This window comes from Oncorhynchus nerka, linkage group LG24 (genome assembly GCF_034236695.1).
Source record: "Oncorhynchus nerka isolate Pitt River linkage group LG24, Oner_Uvic_2.0, whole genome shotgun sequence".
Lineage (NCBI taxonomy): Eukaryota > Metazoa > Chordata > Actinopteri > Salmoniformes > Salmonidae > Oncorhynchus > Oncorhynchus nerka.
The window spans coordinates 80,109,599-80,125,148 of NC_088419.1; the positions used below are offsets into that span (position 1 = coordinate 80,109,599).

At 44.8% G+C, this 15,550-nt stretch overlaps 1 protein-coding gene across 1 annotated transcript in view; it reads right to left on the minus strand.

Annotated features, from left to right (window-relative positions):
* Positions 1-787: 787 nt before the first annotated feature.
* LOC115107439 (podocan-like) overlaps positions 788-15,550 on the minus strand; it is a 52,988-nt gene continuing 38,225 nt past the window's right edge. The window contains exon 5 of the mRNA XM_065009190.1: positions 788-966. Within this exon, the coding sequence (XP_064865262.1) occupies positions 803-966 (164 nt within the window). The 3' untranslated portion in view covers positions 788-802. The remainder of the gene's footprint in view (positions 967-15,550) is intronic.

Here is a 15,550-nt window from a genome sequence, read left to right on the forward strand (position 1 = left end):
ACGTATGGAAGGGAAAGGGACAGGAAAATGTTAATTCTAGAACCAACAAAAGCATGAGTTTCAAATTCCATTTTTGAACGGGTATTTTAGCCATTTGGTTATTTTGCGGTTTTGTTCAGAAAGCAATTACTTTTTGGAGGGAGATATTGTGTTATGGCTCTAGCCTGAGTCATTACATATTTGTATTGCTGAATTCTTGTGGATGTAGGACTTTTGTTGTCTCAACCTGGAGATCATCCAAGCTCACTCAGTATGGTTTGTATTGCTCAAAATAAAACTTTAAAACTGTTTTTTTTCTTATTATGATTCCTATAGGAGTAGAACCAAGTGGAGGTGTGAAGATGGTTTCAGAGAGCTCCATGGTGACCCTAGCAGCACTTTTAATGAGCACAGCACACTATACTGTGTGCTACTCTCTCCTGGGAGTTCTGATTATGTATGATTACCACAAGTGAAAACGGTAAAACTTTAAATGGATAGTTCATCTGTAGATGCTCTAAAGACTATCTACTAATCCTAACCCTTATCCTAATCCTAACTCTAACCCTTATCCTAATCCATCTGTAGATGCTCTACAGACTATCTACTAACCCTAACCCTTATCCTAATCTTAGCCCCAGTCTTTACCTTTACCCTAACCCTTATTCTAAACCTAACCCTAACCTTGGCAAGCAGTTACTTATCAGCAGATAGTTTGTTGATAGTATGACCATCTGTAGAGCATCTACAGATAGGAAATCCGGACTATTCAAATAAAGTGTGACCGTGAAAACGAACTGAAGAATGTTTACATAGGCCCAAATTAACCAGATTCAAGTTCTGTAACAGTGAGGGAAGAAAAGTGATTTGTTTTTTCTGAAGGCGAAGGTCTGTGTTTACGACTGTGTTTATAATGACGCACCTTGTTATTGGCCAAGTACAAGTAGGTCAGCTGTTCCAGCACTGTAAACCCTTCATCTTCAAGGCCTGAAAACACACACACATGCACACACACACACATAAACACACACGCAAACTAAATGGAACATGAATATAGAACATGTTATTCAGCCTTCAACCCATGCTTAAAAGCATATACAACACAGAAGATAAAGATCGGACTGCTTTGCTTAAGTGAAAAAAGCTGGACAGCAAATAAGAGAAAATAACACACATATGTTAATCATAATTCCAGCTAAGCATATATTATAAATGGGGTGGATCTAGAAGAACTGGAGCCCAGTCTGTAGAGGCTGCGATTCCACATGGACCCAGACAGAGAAAGACAGAAAGAACAAGACAATAATAAGACACAAACAGAGTTCTCACAGTTTGTTGTCAACAAATAAAAAAATGTCCAACCATACATAATGTCTGTATCTCCACTAGCTACTTTCAGATATCCGTCCCCTGATGTCATTCATTTGTTGTTTTCGTTTGATTCTTTTTCTCTTGGTCTCTGTATCTGGTTTATCTTGCATGTGTAACGGATGTGAAACGGCTAGCTTAGTTAGCTGTGGTGCGCGCTAAATAGCTTGCAAGGGCCTCGGCTTTTGTGGAGCAATGGGTAACAATGATGGGTAACAATGCTTCGTGGGTGACTGTTGTTGATGCGTGCAGAGGGTCCCTGGTTCGCGCCCGGGTATGGGCGAGGGGACGGTCTACAGTTATACTGTTACACATGGTCAGACTAACGTCTGTCTGTCTCTTTCTCCCTTGGCTACTTTCAGACTAAATGTCTGTCTGTCTGTCTGTCTGTCTGTCTGTCTGTCTCTTGCTCCCATAGAAAACTTAATTAGCTGTTTGCTCTTGATTCTCTTCCAGTCTGACTAGTTTTTACCTTGCTCTCTCTCTCTCTCTGTCTAGTTGTTACCTTGGACTCTATCTCTCTCTCTGTCTAGTTTTTACCTTGCTCTCTCAATTCAATTCAATTCAAGGGGCTTTATTGGCATGGGAAACATGTGTTAACATTGCCAAAGCAAGTGAGGTAGATAATATACAAAAGTGAAATAAACAATCAAAATTAACAGTAAACATTACACATACAGAAATGTCAAAACAATAAAGACATTACAAATGTCATATTATACATATATATATATATATATATATACAGTGTTGTAAGAATGAACAAATGGTTAAAGAACACAAGGGAAAATAAATAAGCATAAATATGGGTTGTATTTACAATGGTGTTTGTTCTTCACTGGTTGCCCTTTTCTTGTGGCAACAGGTCACAAATACTGCTACTGTGATGGCACACTGTGGAATTTCCCCCAGTAGATATGGGAGTTTATCAAAATTGGATTTGTTTTCGAATTCTTTTTGGATCTGTGTAATCTGAGGGAAATGTGTTTCTCTAATATGGTCAAACATTTGGCAGGAGGTTAGGAAGTGCGGCTCAGTTTCCACCTAATTTTGTGGGCAGTGTGCACATAGCCTGTCTTCTCTTGAGAGCCAGGTCTGTCTACGGTGGACTTTCTCAATAGCAAGGCTATGCTCACTAAGTCTGTACATAGTCAAAGCTTTCCTTAAGTTTGGGTCAGTCACAGTGGTCAGGTATTCTGCCACTGTGTACTCTCCGTTTAGGGCCTCTCTCTCTCTAGTTCTTACCTTGCTCTCGCTCGCTCTCTCTCACTCTGTCTAGTTTTTACCTTGCTCTCTCTCTCGCTCTCCCTAGTTCTTACCTTGCTCTCTATTTCACTCTCTGTCTAGTTTTTACCTTGCTCTCTATTTCTCTCTCTGTCTAGTTCTTACCTTTCTCTCTCTCTGTCTAGATTTACTATTTGCTCTCTATTTATTTTTTAAATATTTATTTTACCCCTTTTTCTCTCCAATATCATGGTCTTGTCACATCCCTGCAACTCCCGTACGGACTCGGGAGAGACGAAGTTCGAGAGCCGTGCATCCTCCGAAACACGACCCAGCCAAGCCGCTCTCCTTATTTGACACAATGCATACTTAACCCTGAAGCCAGCCTCACCAATGTGTCGGAGGAAACACCGTACACCTGGAGACCGTGTCAGCGTGCATGCGCACGGCCTCCAACAGGAGTTGCTAGAGCCCGATGGGACAAGGACATCCCTGCCAGCCAAACCCTTCCCTAACCCGGACGACGCTGGGCCAATTGCGTGCCTCCCCACTGGTCTCCCGGTAACGACCGGCTGCGACAGAGCCTAGACTCGAACCAGGATCTCTAGTAGCACAGCTATCACTGTGATGCAGTGTCTTAGACCACTGCGCCACCCGGGAGGCCCCTCTGTCTAGTTTTATACTTGCTCTCTCTCTCCCGACTCGGACTAGTTTTTACCTTGCTCTCTGACTAGTTCTTACCTTGCTCTCTGTCTAGTTTTTACCTTGCTCTCTCTCTCCCGTCTCCGTGTAGTTTTTACGTTGCTCTCTCTCTCCCGTCTCTCTCTAGTTTTTACCTTGCTCTCTCTCTTCCATCTCTGTCTAGTTTTTACCTTGCTCTCTCTCTCCCATCTCTCTCTACTTTTTATCTTGCTCTCTCTCTCCCGTCTCCGTGTAGTTATTACCTTGCTCTCTCTCTCCCGTCTCTCTCTAGTTTTTACCTTGCTCTCTCTCTCTCCCATCTCTGTCTAGTATTTATCTTGCTCTCTCTCTCCCGGCTCTCTCTAGTTTTTACCTTGCTCTCTCTCTCCCGTCTATGTCTAATTTTTACCTTGATCTCTGTCTAGTTATTACCTTGCTCTCTGTCTAGTTTTTACCTTGCTCTCTCTCTCCCGTCTCTGTCTAGTATTTATCTTGCTCTCTTCTCCCGGCTCTCTCTAGTTTTTACCTTGCTCTCTCTCTCCCGTCTATGTCTAATTTTTACCTTGATCTCTGTCTAGTTATTACCTTGCTCTCTCTCTCCCGTCTCTGTCTAGTTATTACCTTGCTCTCTCTCTCCCGTCTCTGTCTAGTTATTACCTTGCTCTCTGTCTAGTTTTTACCTTGCTCTCTCTCTCCCGTCTCTGTCTAGTTATTACCTTGCTCTCTCTCTCCCGTCTCTGTCTAGTTTTTACCTTGCTCTCTCTCTCCCGGCTCTGTCTAGTTATTACCTTGCTCTCTCTCTCCCGTCTGACTAGTAATTACCTTGCTCTCTCTCTCCCATCTCTGTCTAGTTTTTACCTTGCTCTCTCTCTCCCGGCTCTGTCTAGTTATTACCTTGCTCTCCGTCTAGTTATTACCTTGCTCTTTGTCTCCCGTCTCTGTCTAGTTATTACCTTGCTCTCTCTCTCCGGCTCTGTCTAGTTATTACCTTGCTCTCTGTCTAGTTATTACCTTGCTCTCTGTCTCCCGTCTCTGTCTAGTTTTTACCTTGCACTCTCTCTCCCGGCTCTGTCTAGTTATTACCTTGCTCTCTGTCTAGTTATTACCTTGCTCTCTGTCTCCCGTCTCTGTCTAGTTATTACCTTGCTCTCTGTCTCCCGTCTCTGTCTAGTTATTACCTTGCTCTCTCTCTCCCGTCTCTGTCTAGTTATTACCTTGCTCTCTCTCTCCCGTCTCTCTCTAGTTTTTACCTTGCTCTCTCTCTCCCGTCTCTGTCTAATTTTTACCTTGCTCTCTCTCTCCCGGCTCTGTCTAGTTTTTACCTTGCTCTCTGTCTAGTTTTTAGCTTGCTCTCTCTCTCCCGTCTCTCTCTAGTTTTTATCTTGCTCTCTCTCTCCCGTCTCTGTCTAGTTTTTACCTTGCTCTCTCTCTCCCGGCTCTGTCTAGTTTTTACCTTGCTCTCTCTCTCCCGTCTCTGTCTAATTTTTACCTTGCTCTCTCTCTCCCGGCTCTGTCTAGTTATTACCTTGCTCTCTGTCTAGTTTTTATCTTGCTCTCTCTCTCCCGTCTCTGTCTAGTTTTTACCTTGCTCTCTCTCTCCCGTCTCTGTCTAATTTTTACCTTGCTCTCTCTCTCCCGGCTCTGTCTAGTTTTTACCTTGCTCTCTGTCTAGTTTTTAGCTTGCTCTCTCTCTCCCGTCTCTCTCTAGTTATTACCTTGCTCTCTGTCTCCCGTCTCTGTCTAGTTATTACCTTGCTCTCTCTCTCCCATCTCTGTCTAGTTTTTACCTTGCTCTCTCTCTCCCGGCTCTGTCTAGTTATTACCTTGCTCTCTGTCTAGTTATTACCTTGCTCTCTCTCTCCCGTCTCTGTCTAGTTTTTACCTTGCTCTCTCTCTCCCGGCTCTGTCTAGTTATTTCCTTGCTCTCCGTGTAGTTATTACCTTGCTCTCTCTCTCCCGTCTCTGTCTAGTTATTACCTTGCTCTTTGTCTAGTTATTACCTTGCTCTCTGTCTAGTTATTACCTTGCTCTCCGTGTAGTTATTACCTTGCTCTCTCTCTCCCGTCTCCGTGTAGTTTTTACGTTGCTCTCTCTCTCCCGTCTCTCTCTAGTTTTTACCTTGCTCTCTCTCTTCCATCTCTGTCTAGTTTTGACCTTGCTCTCTCTCTCCCATCTCTCTCTACTTTTTATCTTGTTTTCTCTCTCTCGTCTCCGTGTAGTTATTACCTTGCTCTCTCTCTCCCGTCTCTCTCTAGTTTTTACCTTGCTCTCTCTCTCTCCCGTCTCTGTCTAGTATTTATCTTGCTCTCTCTCTCCCGGCTCTCTCTAGTTTTTACCTTGCTCTCTCTCTCCCGTCTATGTCTAATTTTTACCTTGATCTCTGTCTAGTTATTACCTTGCTCTCTCTCTCCCGTCTCTGTCTAGTTATTACCTTGCTCTCTCTCTCCCGTCTCTGTCTAGTTATTACCTTGCTCTCTGTCTAGTTTTTACCTTGCTCTCTCTCTCCCGTCTCTGTCTAGTTATTACCTTGCTCTCTCTCTCCCATCTCTGTCTAGTTTTTACCTTGCTCTCTCTCTCCCGGCTCTGTCTAGTTATTACCTTGCTCTCTGTCTAGTTATTACCTTGCTCTTTGTCTCCCATCTCTGTCTAGTTATTACCTTGCTCTCTCTCTCCCGGCTCTGTCTAGTTATTACCTTGCTCTCTGTCTAGTTATTACCTTGCTCTCTGTCTAGTTATTACCTTGCTCTCTCTCTCCCATCTCTGTCTAGTTTTTACCTTGCTCTCTCTCTCCCGGCTCTGTCTAGTTATTACCTTGCTCTCTGTCTAGTTATTACCTTGCTCTCTCTCTCCCGTCTCTGTCTAGTTATTAACTTGCTCTCTGTCTAGTTATTACCTTGCTCTCTGTCTCCCGTCTCTGTCTAGTTATTACCTTGCTCTCCGTGTAGTTATTACCTTGCTCTCTCTCTCCCGTCTCTGTCTAGTTATTACCTTGCTCTCTCTCTCCCGGCTCTGTCTAGTTATTACCTTGCTCTCTGTCTAGTTATTACCTTGCTCTCTGTCTCCCGTCTCTGTCTAGTTTTTACATTGCTCTCTCTTTCCCGGCTCTGTCTAGTTATTACCTTGCTCTCTGTCTAGTTATTACCTTGCTCTCTGTCTCCCGTCTCTGTCTAGTTATTACCTTGCTCTCTCTCTCCCGGCTCTGTCTAGTTATTACCTTGCTCTCTGTCTAGTTATTACCTTGCTCTCTCTCTCCCGTCTCTGTCTAGTTATTACCTTGCTCTCTCTCTCCCGGCTCTGTCTAGTTATTACCTTGCTCTCTGTCTCCCGTCTCTGTCTAGTTTTTACATTGCTCTCTCTTTCCCGGCTCTGTCTAGTTATTACCTTGCTCTCTGTCTAGTTATTACCTTGCTCTCTGTCTCCCGTCTCTGTCTAGTTATTACCTTGCTCTCTCTCTCCCGGCTCTGTCTAGTTATTACCTTGCTCTCTGTCTAGTTATTACCTTGCTCTCTGTCTCCCGTCTCTGTCTAGTTATTACCTTGCTCTCCGTGTAGTTATTACCTTGCTCTCTCTCTCCCGTCTCTGTCTAGTTATTACCTTGCTCTCTCTCTCCCATCTCTGTCTAGTTATTACCTTGCTCTCCGTCTAGTTATTACCTTGCTCTCTCTCTCCCGTCTCTGTCTAGTTATTACCTTGCTCTCCGTGTGGTTATTACCTTGCTCTCTGTCTCCCGTCTCTGTCTAGTTATTACCTTGCTCTCTCTCTCCCGGCTCTCTCTAGTTTTTACCTTGCTCTCTCTCTCCCGTCTCTGTCTAGTTATTACCTTGCTCTCTCTCTCCCGTCTCTGTCTAGTTATTACCTTGCTCTCTCTCTCCCGGCTCTCTCTAGTTTTTACCTTGCTCTCTCTGTCCCGTCTCTGTCTAGTTATTACCTTGCTCTCTCTCTCCCGGCTCTCTCTAGTTTTTACCTTGCTCTCTCTCTCCCGTCTCTGTCTAGTTATTACCTTGCTCTCTCTCTCCCGTCTCTGTCTAATTTTTAGCTTGCTCTCTCTCTCCCGGCTCTGTCTAGTTTTTACCTTGCTCTCTCTCTCCCGTCTCTGTCTAGTTTTTACCTTGCTCTCTCTCTCCCGTCTCTGTCTAATTTTTACCTTGCTCTCTCTCTCCCGGCTCTGTCTAGTTTTTACCTTGCTCTCTGTCTAGTTTTTAGCTTGCTCTCTCTCTCCCGTCTCTCTCTAGTTTTAATCTTGCTCTCTCTCTCCCGTCTCTGTCTAGTTTTTACCTTGCTCTCTCTCTCCCGGCTCTGTCTAGTTATTACCTTGCTCTCTCTCTCCCGTCTCTCTCTAGTTTTTATCTTGCTCTCTCTCTCCCGTCTCCGTGTAGTTTTTACCTTGCTCTCTCTCTCCCGTCTCCGTGTAGTTTTTACGTTGCTCTCTCTCTCCCATCTCTCTCTAGTTTTTTACCTTGCTCTCTCTCTCCCGTCTCTGTCTAGTATTTACCTTGCTCTCTCTCTCCCGTCTATGTCTAATTTTTACCTTGATCTCTGTCTAGTTATTACCTTGCTCTCTGTCTAGTTTTTACCATGCTCTCTCTCTCCCGGCTCTGTCTAGTTATTACCTTGCTCTCTGTCTAGTTATTACCTTGCTCTCTCTCTCCCGTCTCTGTCTAGTTATTAACTTGCTCTCTGTCTAGCTATTACCTTGCTCTCTGTCTAGTTATTACCTTGCTCTCTGTCTCCCGTCTCTGTCTAGTTATTACCTTGCTCTCTCTCTCCCGTCTCTCTCTAGTTTTTATCTTGCTCTCTCTCTCCCGTCTCTGTCTAGTTTTTACCTTGCTCTCTCTCTCCCGGCTCTGTCTAGTTTTTACCTTGCTCTCTCTCTCCCGTCTCTGTCTAATTTTTACCTTGCTCTCTCTCTCCCGGCTCTGTCTAGTTATTACCTTGCTCTCTCACTAGTTTTTATCTTGCTCTCTCTCTCCCGTCTCTGTCTAGTTTTTACCTTGCTCTCTCTCTCCCGGCTCTGTCTAGTTTTTACCTTGCTCTCTGTCTCCCGTCTCTGTCTAATTTTTACCTTGCTCTCTCTCTCCGGCTCTGTCTAGTTATTACCTTGCTCTCTCTCTAGTTTTTATCTTGCTCTCTCTCTCCCGTCTCTGTCTAGTTTTTACCTTGCACTCTCTCTCCCGGCTCTGTCTAGTTATTACCTTGCTATCTGTCTAGTTATTACCTTGCTCTCTGTCTCCCGTCTCTGTCTAGTTATTACCTTGCTCTCTCTCTCCCGTCTCTCTCTAGTTTTTATCTTGCTCTCTCTCTCCCGTCTCTGTCTAGTTTTTACCTTGCTCTCTCTCTCCCGGCTCTGTCTAGTTTTTACCTTGCTCTCTCTCTCCCGTCTCTGTCTAATTTTTACCTTGCTCTCTCTCTCCCGGCTCTGTCTAGTTATTACCTTGCTCTCTGTCTAGTTTTATCTTGCTCTCTCTCTCCCGTCTCTGTCTAGTTTTTACCTTGCTCTCTCTCTCCGTCTCTGTCTAATTTTTACCTTGCTCTCTCTCTCCCGGCTCTGTCTAGTTTTTACCTTGCTCTCTGTCTAGTTTTTAGCTTGCTCTCTCTCTCCGTCTCTCTCTAGTTATTACCTTGCTCTCTGTCTCCCGTCTCTGTCTAGTTATTACCTTGCTCTCTCTCTCCCATCTCTGTCTAGTTTTACCTTGCTCTCTCTCTCCCGGCTCTGTCTAGTTATTACCTTGCTCTCTGTCTAGTTATTACCTTGCTCTCTCTCTCCCGTTGTCTCTGTCTAGTTTTTACCTTGCTCTCTCTCTCCCGGCTCTGTCTAGTTATTACCTTGCTCTCCGTGTAGTTATTACCTTGCTCTCTCTCTCCCGTCTCTGTCTAGTTATTACCTTGCTCTTTGTCTAGTTATTACCTTGCTCTCTGTCTAGTTATTACCTTGCTCTCCGTGTAGTTATTACCTTGCTCTCTCTCTCCCGTCTCCGTCTAGTTTTTCGTTGCTCTCTCTCTCCCGTCTCTCTCTAGTTTTTACCTTGCTCTCTCTCTTCCATCTCTGTCTAGTTTTGACCTTGCTCTCTCTCTCCCATCTCTCTCTACTTTTTATCTTGTTTTCTCTCTCCCGTCTTCGTGTAGTTATTACCTTGCTCTCTCTCTCCCGTCTCTCTCTAGTTTTTACCTTGCTCTCTCTCTCTCTTTCGTCTCTGTCTAGTATTTATCTTGCTCTCTCTCTCCCGGCTCTCTCTAGTTTTTACCTTGCTCTCTCTCTCCCGTCTATGTCTAATTTTTACCTTGATCTCTGTCTAGTTATTACCTTGCTCTCTCTCTCCGTCTCTGTCTAGTTATTACCTTGCTCTCTCTCTCCCGTCTCTGTCTAGTTATTACCTTGCTCTCTGTCTAGTTTTTACCTTGCTCTCTCTCTCCCGTCTCTGTCTAGTTATTACCTTGCTCTCTCTCTCCCATCTCTGTCTAGTTATTACCTTGCTCTCTGTCTCCCGTCTCTGTCTAGTTATTACCTTGCTCTCCGTGTAGTTATTACCTTGCTCTCTCTCTCCCGTCTCTGTCTAGTTATTACCTTGCTCTCTCTCTCCCATCTCTGTCTAGTTATTACCTTGCTCTCCGTCTAGTTATTACCTTGCTCTCTCTCTCCCGTCTCTGTCTAGTTATTACCTTGCTCTCCGTGTGGTTATTACCTTGCTCTCTGTCTCCCGTCTCTGTCTAGTTATTACCTTGCTCTCTCTCTCCCGGCTCTCTCTAGTTTTTACCTTGCTCTCTCTCTCCCGTCTCTGTCTAGTTATTACCTTGCTCTCTCTCTCCCGTCTCTGTCTAGTTATTACCTTGCTCTCTCTCTCCCGGCTCTCTCTAGTTTTTACCTTGCTCTCTCTGTCCCGTCTCTGTCTAGTTATTACCTTGCTCTCTCTCTCCCGGCTCTCTCTAGTTTTTACCTTGCTCTCTCTCTCCCGTCTCTGTCTAGTTATTACCTTGCTCTCTCTCTCCCGTCTCTGTCTAATTTTTAGCTTGCTCTCTCTCTCCCGGCTCTGTCTAGTTTTTACCTTGCTCTCTCTCTCCCGTCTCTGTCTAGTTTTTACCTTGCTCTCTCTCTCCCGTCTCTGTCTAATTTTTACCTTGCTCCCTCTCTCCCGGCTCTGTCTAGTTTTTACCTTGCTCTCTGTCTAGTTTTTAGCTTGCTCTCTCTCTCCCGTCTCTCTCTAGTTTTAATCTTGCTCTCTCTCTCCCGTCTCTGTCTAGTTTTACCTTGCTCTCTCTCTCCTCTCTGTCTAATTGTCTCTGTCTAGTTTTACCTTGCTCTCTCTCTCCCGGCTCTGTCTAGTTATTACCTTGCTCTCTCTCTCTCCGTCTCTCTCTAGTTTTTATCTTGCTCTCTCTCTCCGTCTCCGTGTAGTTTTTACCTTGCTCTCTCTCTCCCGTCTCCGTGTAGTTTTTACGTTGCTCTCTCTCTCCCATCTCTCTCTAGTTTTTTACCTTGCTCTCTCTCTCCCGTCTCTGTCTAGTATTTACCTTGCTCTCTCTCTCCCGTCTATGTCTAATTTTTACCTTGATCTCTGTCTAGTTATTACCTTGCTCTCTGTCTAGTTTTTACCATGCTCTCTCTCTCCCGGCTCTGTCTAGTTATTACCTTGCTCTCTGTCTAGTTATTACCTTGCTCTCTCTCTCCCGTCTCTGTCTAGTTATTAACTTGCTCTCTGTCTAGTTATTACCTTGCTCTCTGTCTAGTTATTACCTTGCTCTCTGTCTCCCGTCTCTGTCTAGTTTTTACCTTGCACTCTCTCTCCCGGCTCTGTCTAGCTATTACCTTGCTCTCTGTCTAGTTATTACCTTGCTCTCTGTCTCCCGTCTCTGTCTAGTTATTACCTTGCTCTCTCTCTCCCGTCTCTCTCTAGTTTTTATCTTGCTCTCTCTCTCCCGTCTCTGTCTAGTTTTTACCTTGCTCTCTCTCTCCCGGCTCTGTCTAGTTTTTACCTTGCTCTCTCTCTCCCGTCTCTGTCTAATTTTTACCTTGCTCTCTCTCTCCCGGCTCTGTCTAGTTATTACCTTGCTCTCTCACTAGTTTTTATCTTGCTCTCTCTCTCCCGTCTCTGTCTAGTTTTTACCTTGCTCTCTCTCTCCGGCTCTGTCTAGTTTTACCTTGCTCTCTGTCTCCCGTCTCTGTCTAATTTTTACCTTGCTCTCTCTCTCCCGGCTCTGTCTAGTTATTACCTTGCTCTCTCTCTAGTTTTTATCTTGCTCTCTCTCTCCCGTCTCTGTCTAGTTTTTACCTTGCACTCTCTCTCCCGGCTCTGTCTAGTTATTACCTTGCTATCTGTCTAGTTATTACCTTGCTCTCTGTCTCCCGTCTCTGTCTAGTTATTACCTTGCTCTCTCTCTCCCGTCTCTCTCTAGTTTTTATCTTGCTCTCTCTCTCCCGTCTCTGTCTAGTTTTTACCTTGCTCTCTCTCTCCCGGCTCTGTCTAGTTTTTACCTTGCTCTCTCTCTCCCGTCTCTGTCTAATTTTTACCTTGCTCTCCCTCTCCCGGCTCTGTCTAGTTATTACCTTGCTCTCTGTCTAGTTTTTATCTTGCTCTCTCTCTCCCGTCTCTGTCTAGTTTTTACCTTGCTCTCTCTCTCCCGTCTCTGTCTAATTTTTACCTTGCTCTCTCTCTCCCGGCTCTGTCTAGTTTTTACCTTGCTCTCTGTCTAGTTTTTAGCTTGCTCTCTCTCTCCCGTCTCTCTCTAGTTATTACCTTGCTCTCTGTCTCCCGTCTCTGTCTAGTTATTACCTTGCTCTCTCTCTCCCATCTCTGTCTAGTTTTACCTTGCTCTCTCTCTCCCTGCTCTGTCTAGTTATTACCTTGCTCTCTGTCTAGTTATTACCTTGCTCTCTCTCTCCGTCTCTGTCTAGTTTTACCTTGCTCTCTCTCTCCCGGCTCTGTCTAGTTATTACCTTGCTCTCCGTGTAGTTATTACCTTGCTCTCTCTCTCCCGTCTCTGTCTAGTTATTACCTTGCTCTTTGTCTAGTTATTACCTTGCTCTCTGTCTAGTTATTACCTTGCTCTCCGTGTAGTTATTACCTTGCTCTCTCTCTCCGTCTCCGTGTAGTTTTTACGTTGCTCTCTCTCTCCCGTCTCTCTCTAGTTTTTACCTTGCTCTCTCTCTTCCATCTCTGTCTAGTTTTGACCTTGCTCTCTCTCTCCCATCTCTCTCTACTTTTTATCTTGTTTTCTCTCTCCCGTCTCCGTGTAGTTATTACCTTGCTCTCTCTCTCCCGTCTCTGTCTAGTATTTACCTTGCTCTCTCTCTCCCGTCTATGTCTAATTTTTACCTTGATCTCTGTCTAGTTATTACCTTGCTCTCTGTCTAGTTTTTACCATGCTCTCTCTCTCCCGGCTCTGTCTAGTTATTACCTTGCTCTCTGTCTAGTTATTACCTTGCTCTCTCTCTCCCGTCTCTGTCTAGTTATTAACTTGCTCTCTGTCTAGTTATTACCTTGCTCTCTGTCTAGTTATTACCTTGCTCTCTGTCTCCCGTCTCTGTCTAGTTTTTACCTTGCACTCTCTCTCGGCTCTGTCTAGCTATTACCTTGCTCTCTGTCTAGTTATTACCTTGCTCTCTGTCTCCCGTCTCTGTCTAGTTATTACCTTGCTCTCTCTCTCCCGTCTCTCTCTAGTTTTTATCTTGCTCTCTCTCTCCCGTCTCTGTCTAGTTTTTACCTTGCTCTCTCTCTCCCGGCTCTGTCTAGTTTTTACCTTGCTCTCTCTCTCCCGTCTCTGTCTAATTTTTACCTTGCTCTCTCTCTCCCGGCTCTGTCTAGTTATTACCTTGCTCTCTCTCTAGTTTTTATCTTGCTCTCTCTCTCCCGTCTCTGTCTAGTTTTTACCTTGCACTCTCTCTCCCGGCTCTGTCTAGTTATTACCTTGCTATCTGTCTAGTTATTACCTTGCTCTCTGTCTCCCGTCTCTGTCTAGTTATTACCTTGCTCTCTCTCTCCCGTCTCTCTCTAGTTTTTATCTTGCTCTCTCTCTCCCGTCTCTGTCTAGTTTTTACCTTGCTCTCTCTCTCCCGGCTCTGTCTAGTTTTTACCTTGCTCTCTCTCTCCGTCTCTGTCTAATTTTTACCTTGCTCTCCCTCTCCCGGCTCTGTCTAGTTATTACCTTGCTCTCTGTCTAGTTTTTATCTTGCTCTCTCTCTCCCGTCTCTGTCTAGTTTTTACCTTGCTCTCTCTCTCCCGTCTCTGTCTAATTTTTACCTTGCTCTCTCTCTCCCGGCTCTGTCTAGTTTTTACCTTGCTCTCTGTCTAGTTTTTAGCTTGCTCTCTCTCTCCCGTCTCTCTCTAGTTATTACCTTGCTCTCTGTCTCCCGTCTCTGTCTAGTTATTACCTTGCTCTCTCTCTCCCATCTCTGTCTAGTTTTTACCTTGCTCTCTCTCTCCCTGCTCTGTCTAGTTATTACCTTGCTCTCTGTCTAGTTATTACCTTGCTCTCTCTCTCCCGTCTCTGTCTAGTTTTTACCTTGCTCTCTCTCTCCCGGCTCTGTCTAGTTATTACCTTGCTCTCCGTGTAGTTATTACCTTGCTCTCTCTCTCCCGTCTCTGTCTAGTTATTACCTTGCTCTTTGTCTAGTTATTACCTTGCTCTCTGTCTAGTTATTACCTTGCTCTCCGTGTAGTTATTACCTTGCTCTCTCTCTCCCGTCTCCGTGTAGTTTTTACGTTGCTCTCTCTCTCCCGTCTCTCTCTAGTTTTTACCTTGCTCTCTCTCTTCCATCTCTGTCTAGTTTTGACCTTGCTCTCTCTCTCCCATCTCTCTCTACTTTTTATCTTGTTTTCTCTCTCCCGTCTCCGTGTAGTTATTACCTTGCTCTCTCTCTCCCGTCTCTGTCTAGTATTTACCTTGCTCTCTCTCTCCCGTCTATGTCTAATTTTTACCTTGATCTCTGTCTAGTTATTACCTTGCTCTCTGTCTAGTTTTTACCATGCTCTCTCTCTCCCGGCTCTGTCTAGTTATTACCTTGCTCTCTGTCTAGTTATTACCTTGCTCTCTCTCTCCCGTCTCTGTCTAGTTATTAACTTGCTCTCTGTCTAGTTATTACCTTGCTCTCTGTCTAGTTATTACCTTGCTCTCTGTCTCCCGTCTCTGTCTAGTTTTTACCTTGCACTCTCTCTCCCGGCTCTGTCTAGCTATTACCTTGCTCTCTGTCTAGTTATTACCTTGCTCTCTGTCTCCCGTCTCTGTCTAGTTATTACCTTGCTCTCTCTCTCCCGTCTCTCTCTAGTTTTTATCTTGCTCTCTCTCTCCGTCTCTGTCTAGTTTTACCTTGCTCTCTCTCTCCCGGCTCTGTCTAGTTTTTACCTTGCTCTCTCTCTCCCGTCTCTGTCTAATTTTTACCTTGCTCTCTCTCTCCCGGCTCTGTCTAGTTATTACCTTGCTCTCTCACTAGTTTTTATCTTGCTCTCTCTCTCCCGTCTCTGTCTAGTTTTTACCTTGCTCTCTCTCTCCCGGCTCTGTCTAGTTTTTACCTTGCTCTCTGTCTCCCGTCTCTGTCTAATTTTTACCTTGCTCTCTCTCTCCCGGCTCTGTCTAGTTATTACCTTGCTCTCTCTCTAGTTTTTATCTTGCTCTCTCTCTCCCGTCTCTGTCTAGTTTTTACCTTGCACTCTCTCTCCCGGCTCTGTCTAGTTATTACCTTGCTATCTGTCTAGTTATTACCTTGCTCTCTGTCTCCCGTCTCTGTCTAGTTATTACCTTGCTCTCTCTCTCCCGTCTCTCTCTAGTTTTTATCTTGCTCTCTCTCTCCCGTCTCTGTCTAGTTTTTACCTTGCTCTCTCTCTCCCGGCTCTGTCTAGTTTTTACCTTGCTCTCTCTCTCCCGTCTCTGTCTAATTTTTACCTTGCTCTCTCTCTCCCGGCTCTGTCTAGTTATTACCTTGCTCTCTGTCTAGTTTTTATCTTGCTCTCTCTCTCCCGTCTCTGTCTAGTTTTTACCTTGCTCTCTCTCTCCCGTCTCTGTCTAATTTTTACCTTGCTCTCTCTCTCTCCGGCTCTGTCTAGTTTTTACCTTGCTCTCTGTCTAGTTTTAGCTTGCTCTCTCTCTCCGTCTCTCTCTAGTTATTACCTTGCTCTCTGTCTCCCGTCTCTGTCTAGTTATTACCTTGCTCTCTCTCTCCCATCTCTGTCTAGTTTTTACCTTGCTCTCTCTCTCCCGGCTCTGTCTAGTTATTACCTTGCTCTCTGTCTAGTTATTACCTTGCTCTCTCTCTCCCGTCTCTGTCTAGTTTTTACCTTGCTCTCTCTCTCCCGGCTCTGTCTAGTTATTA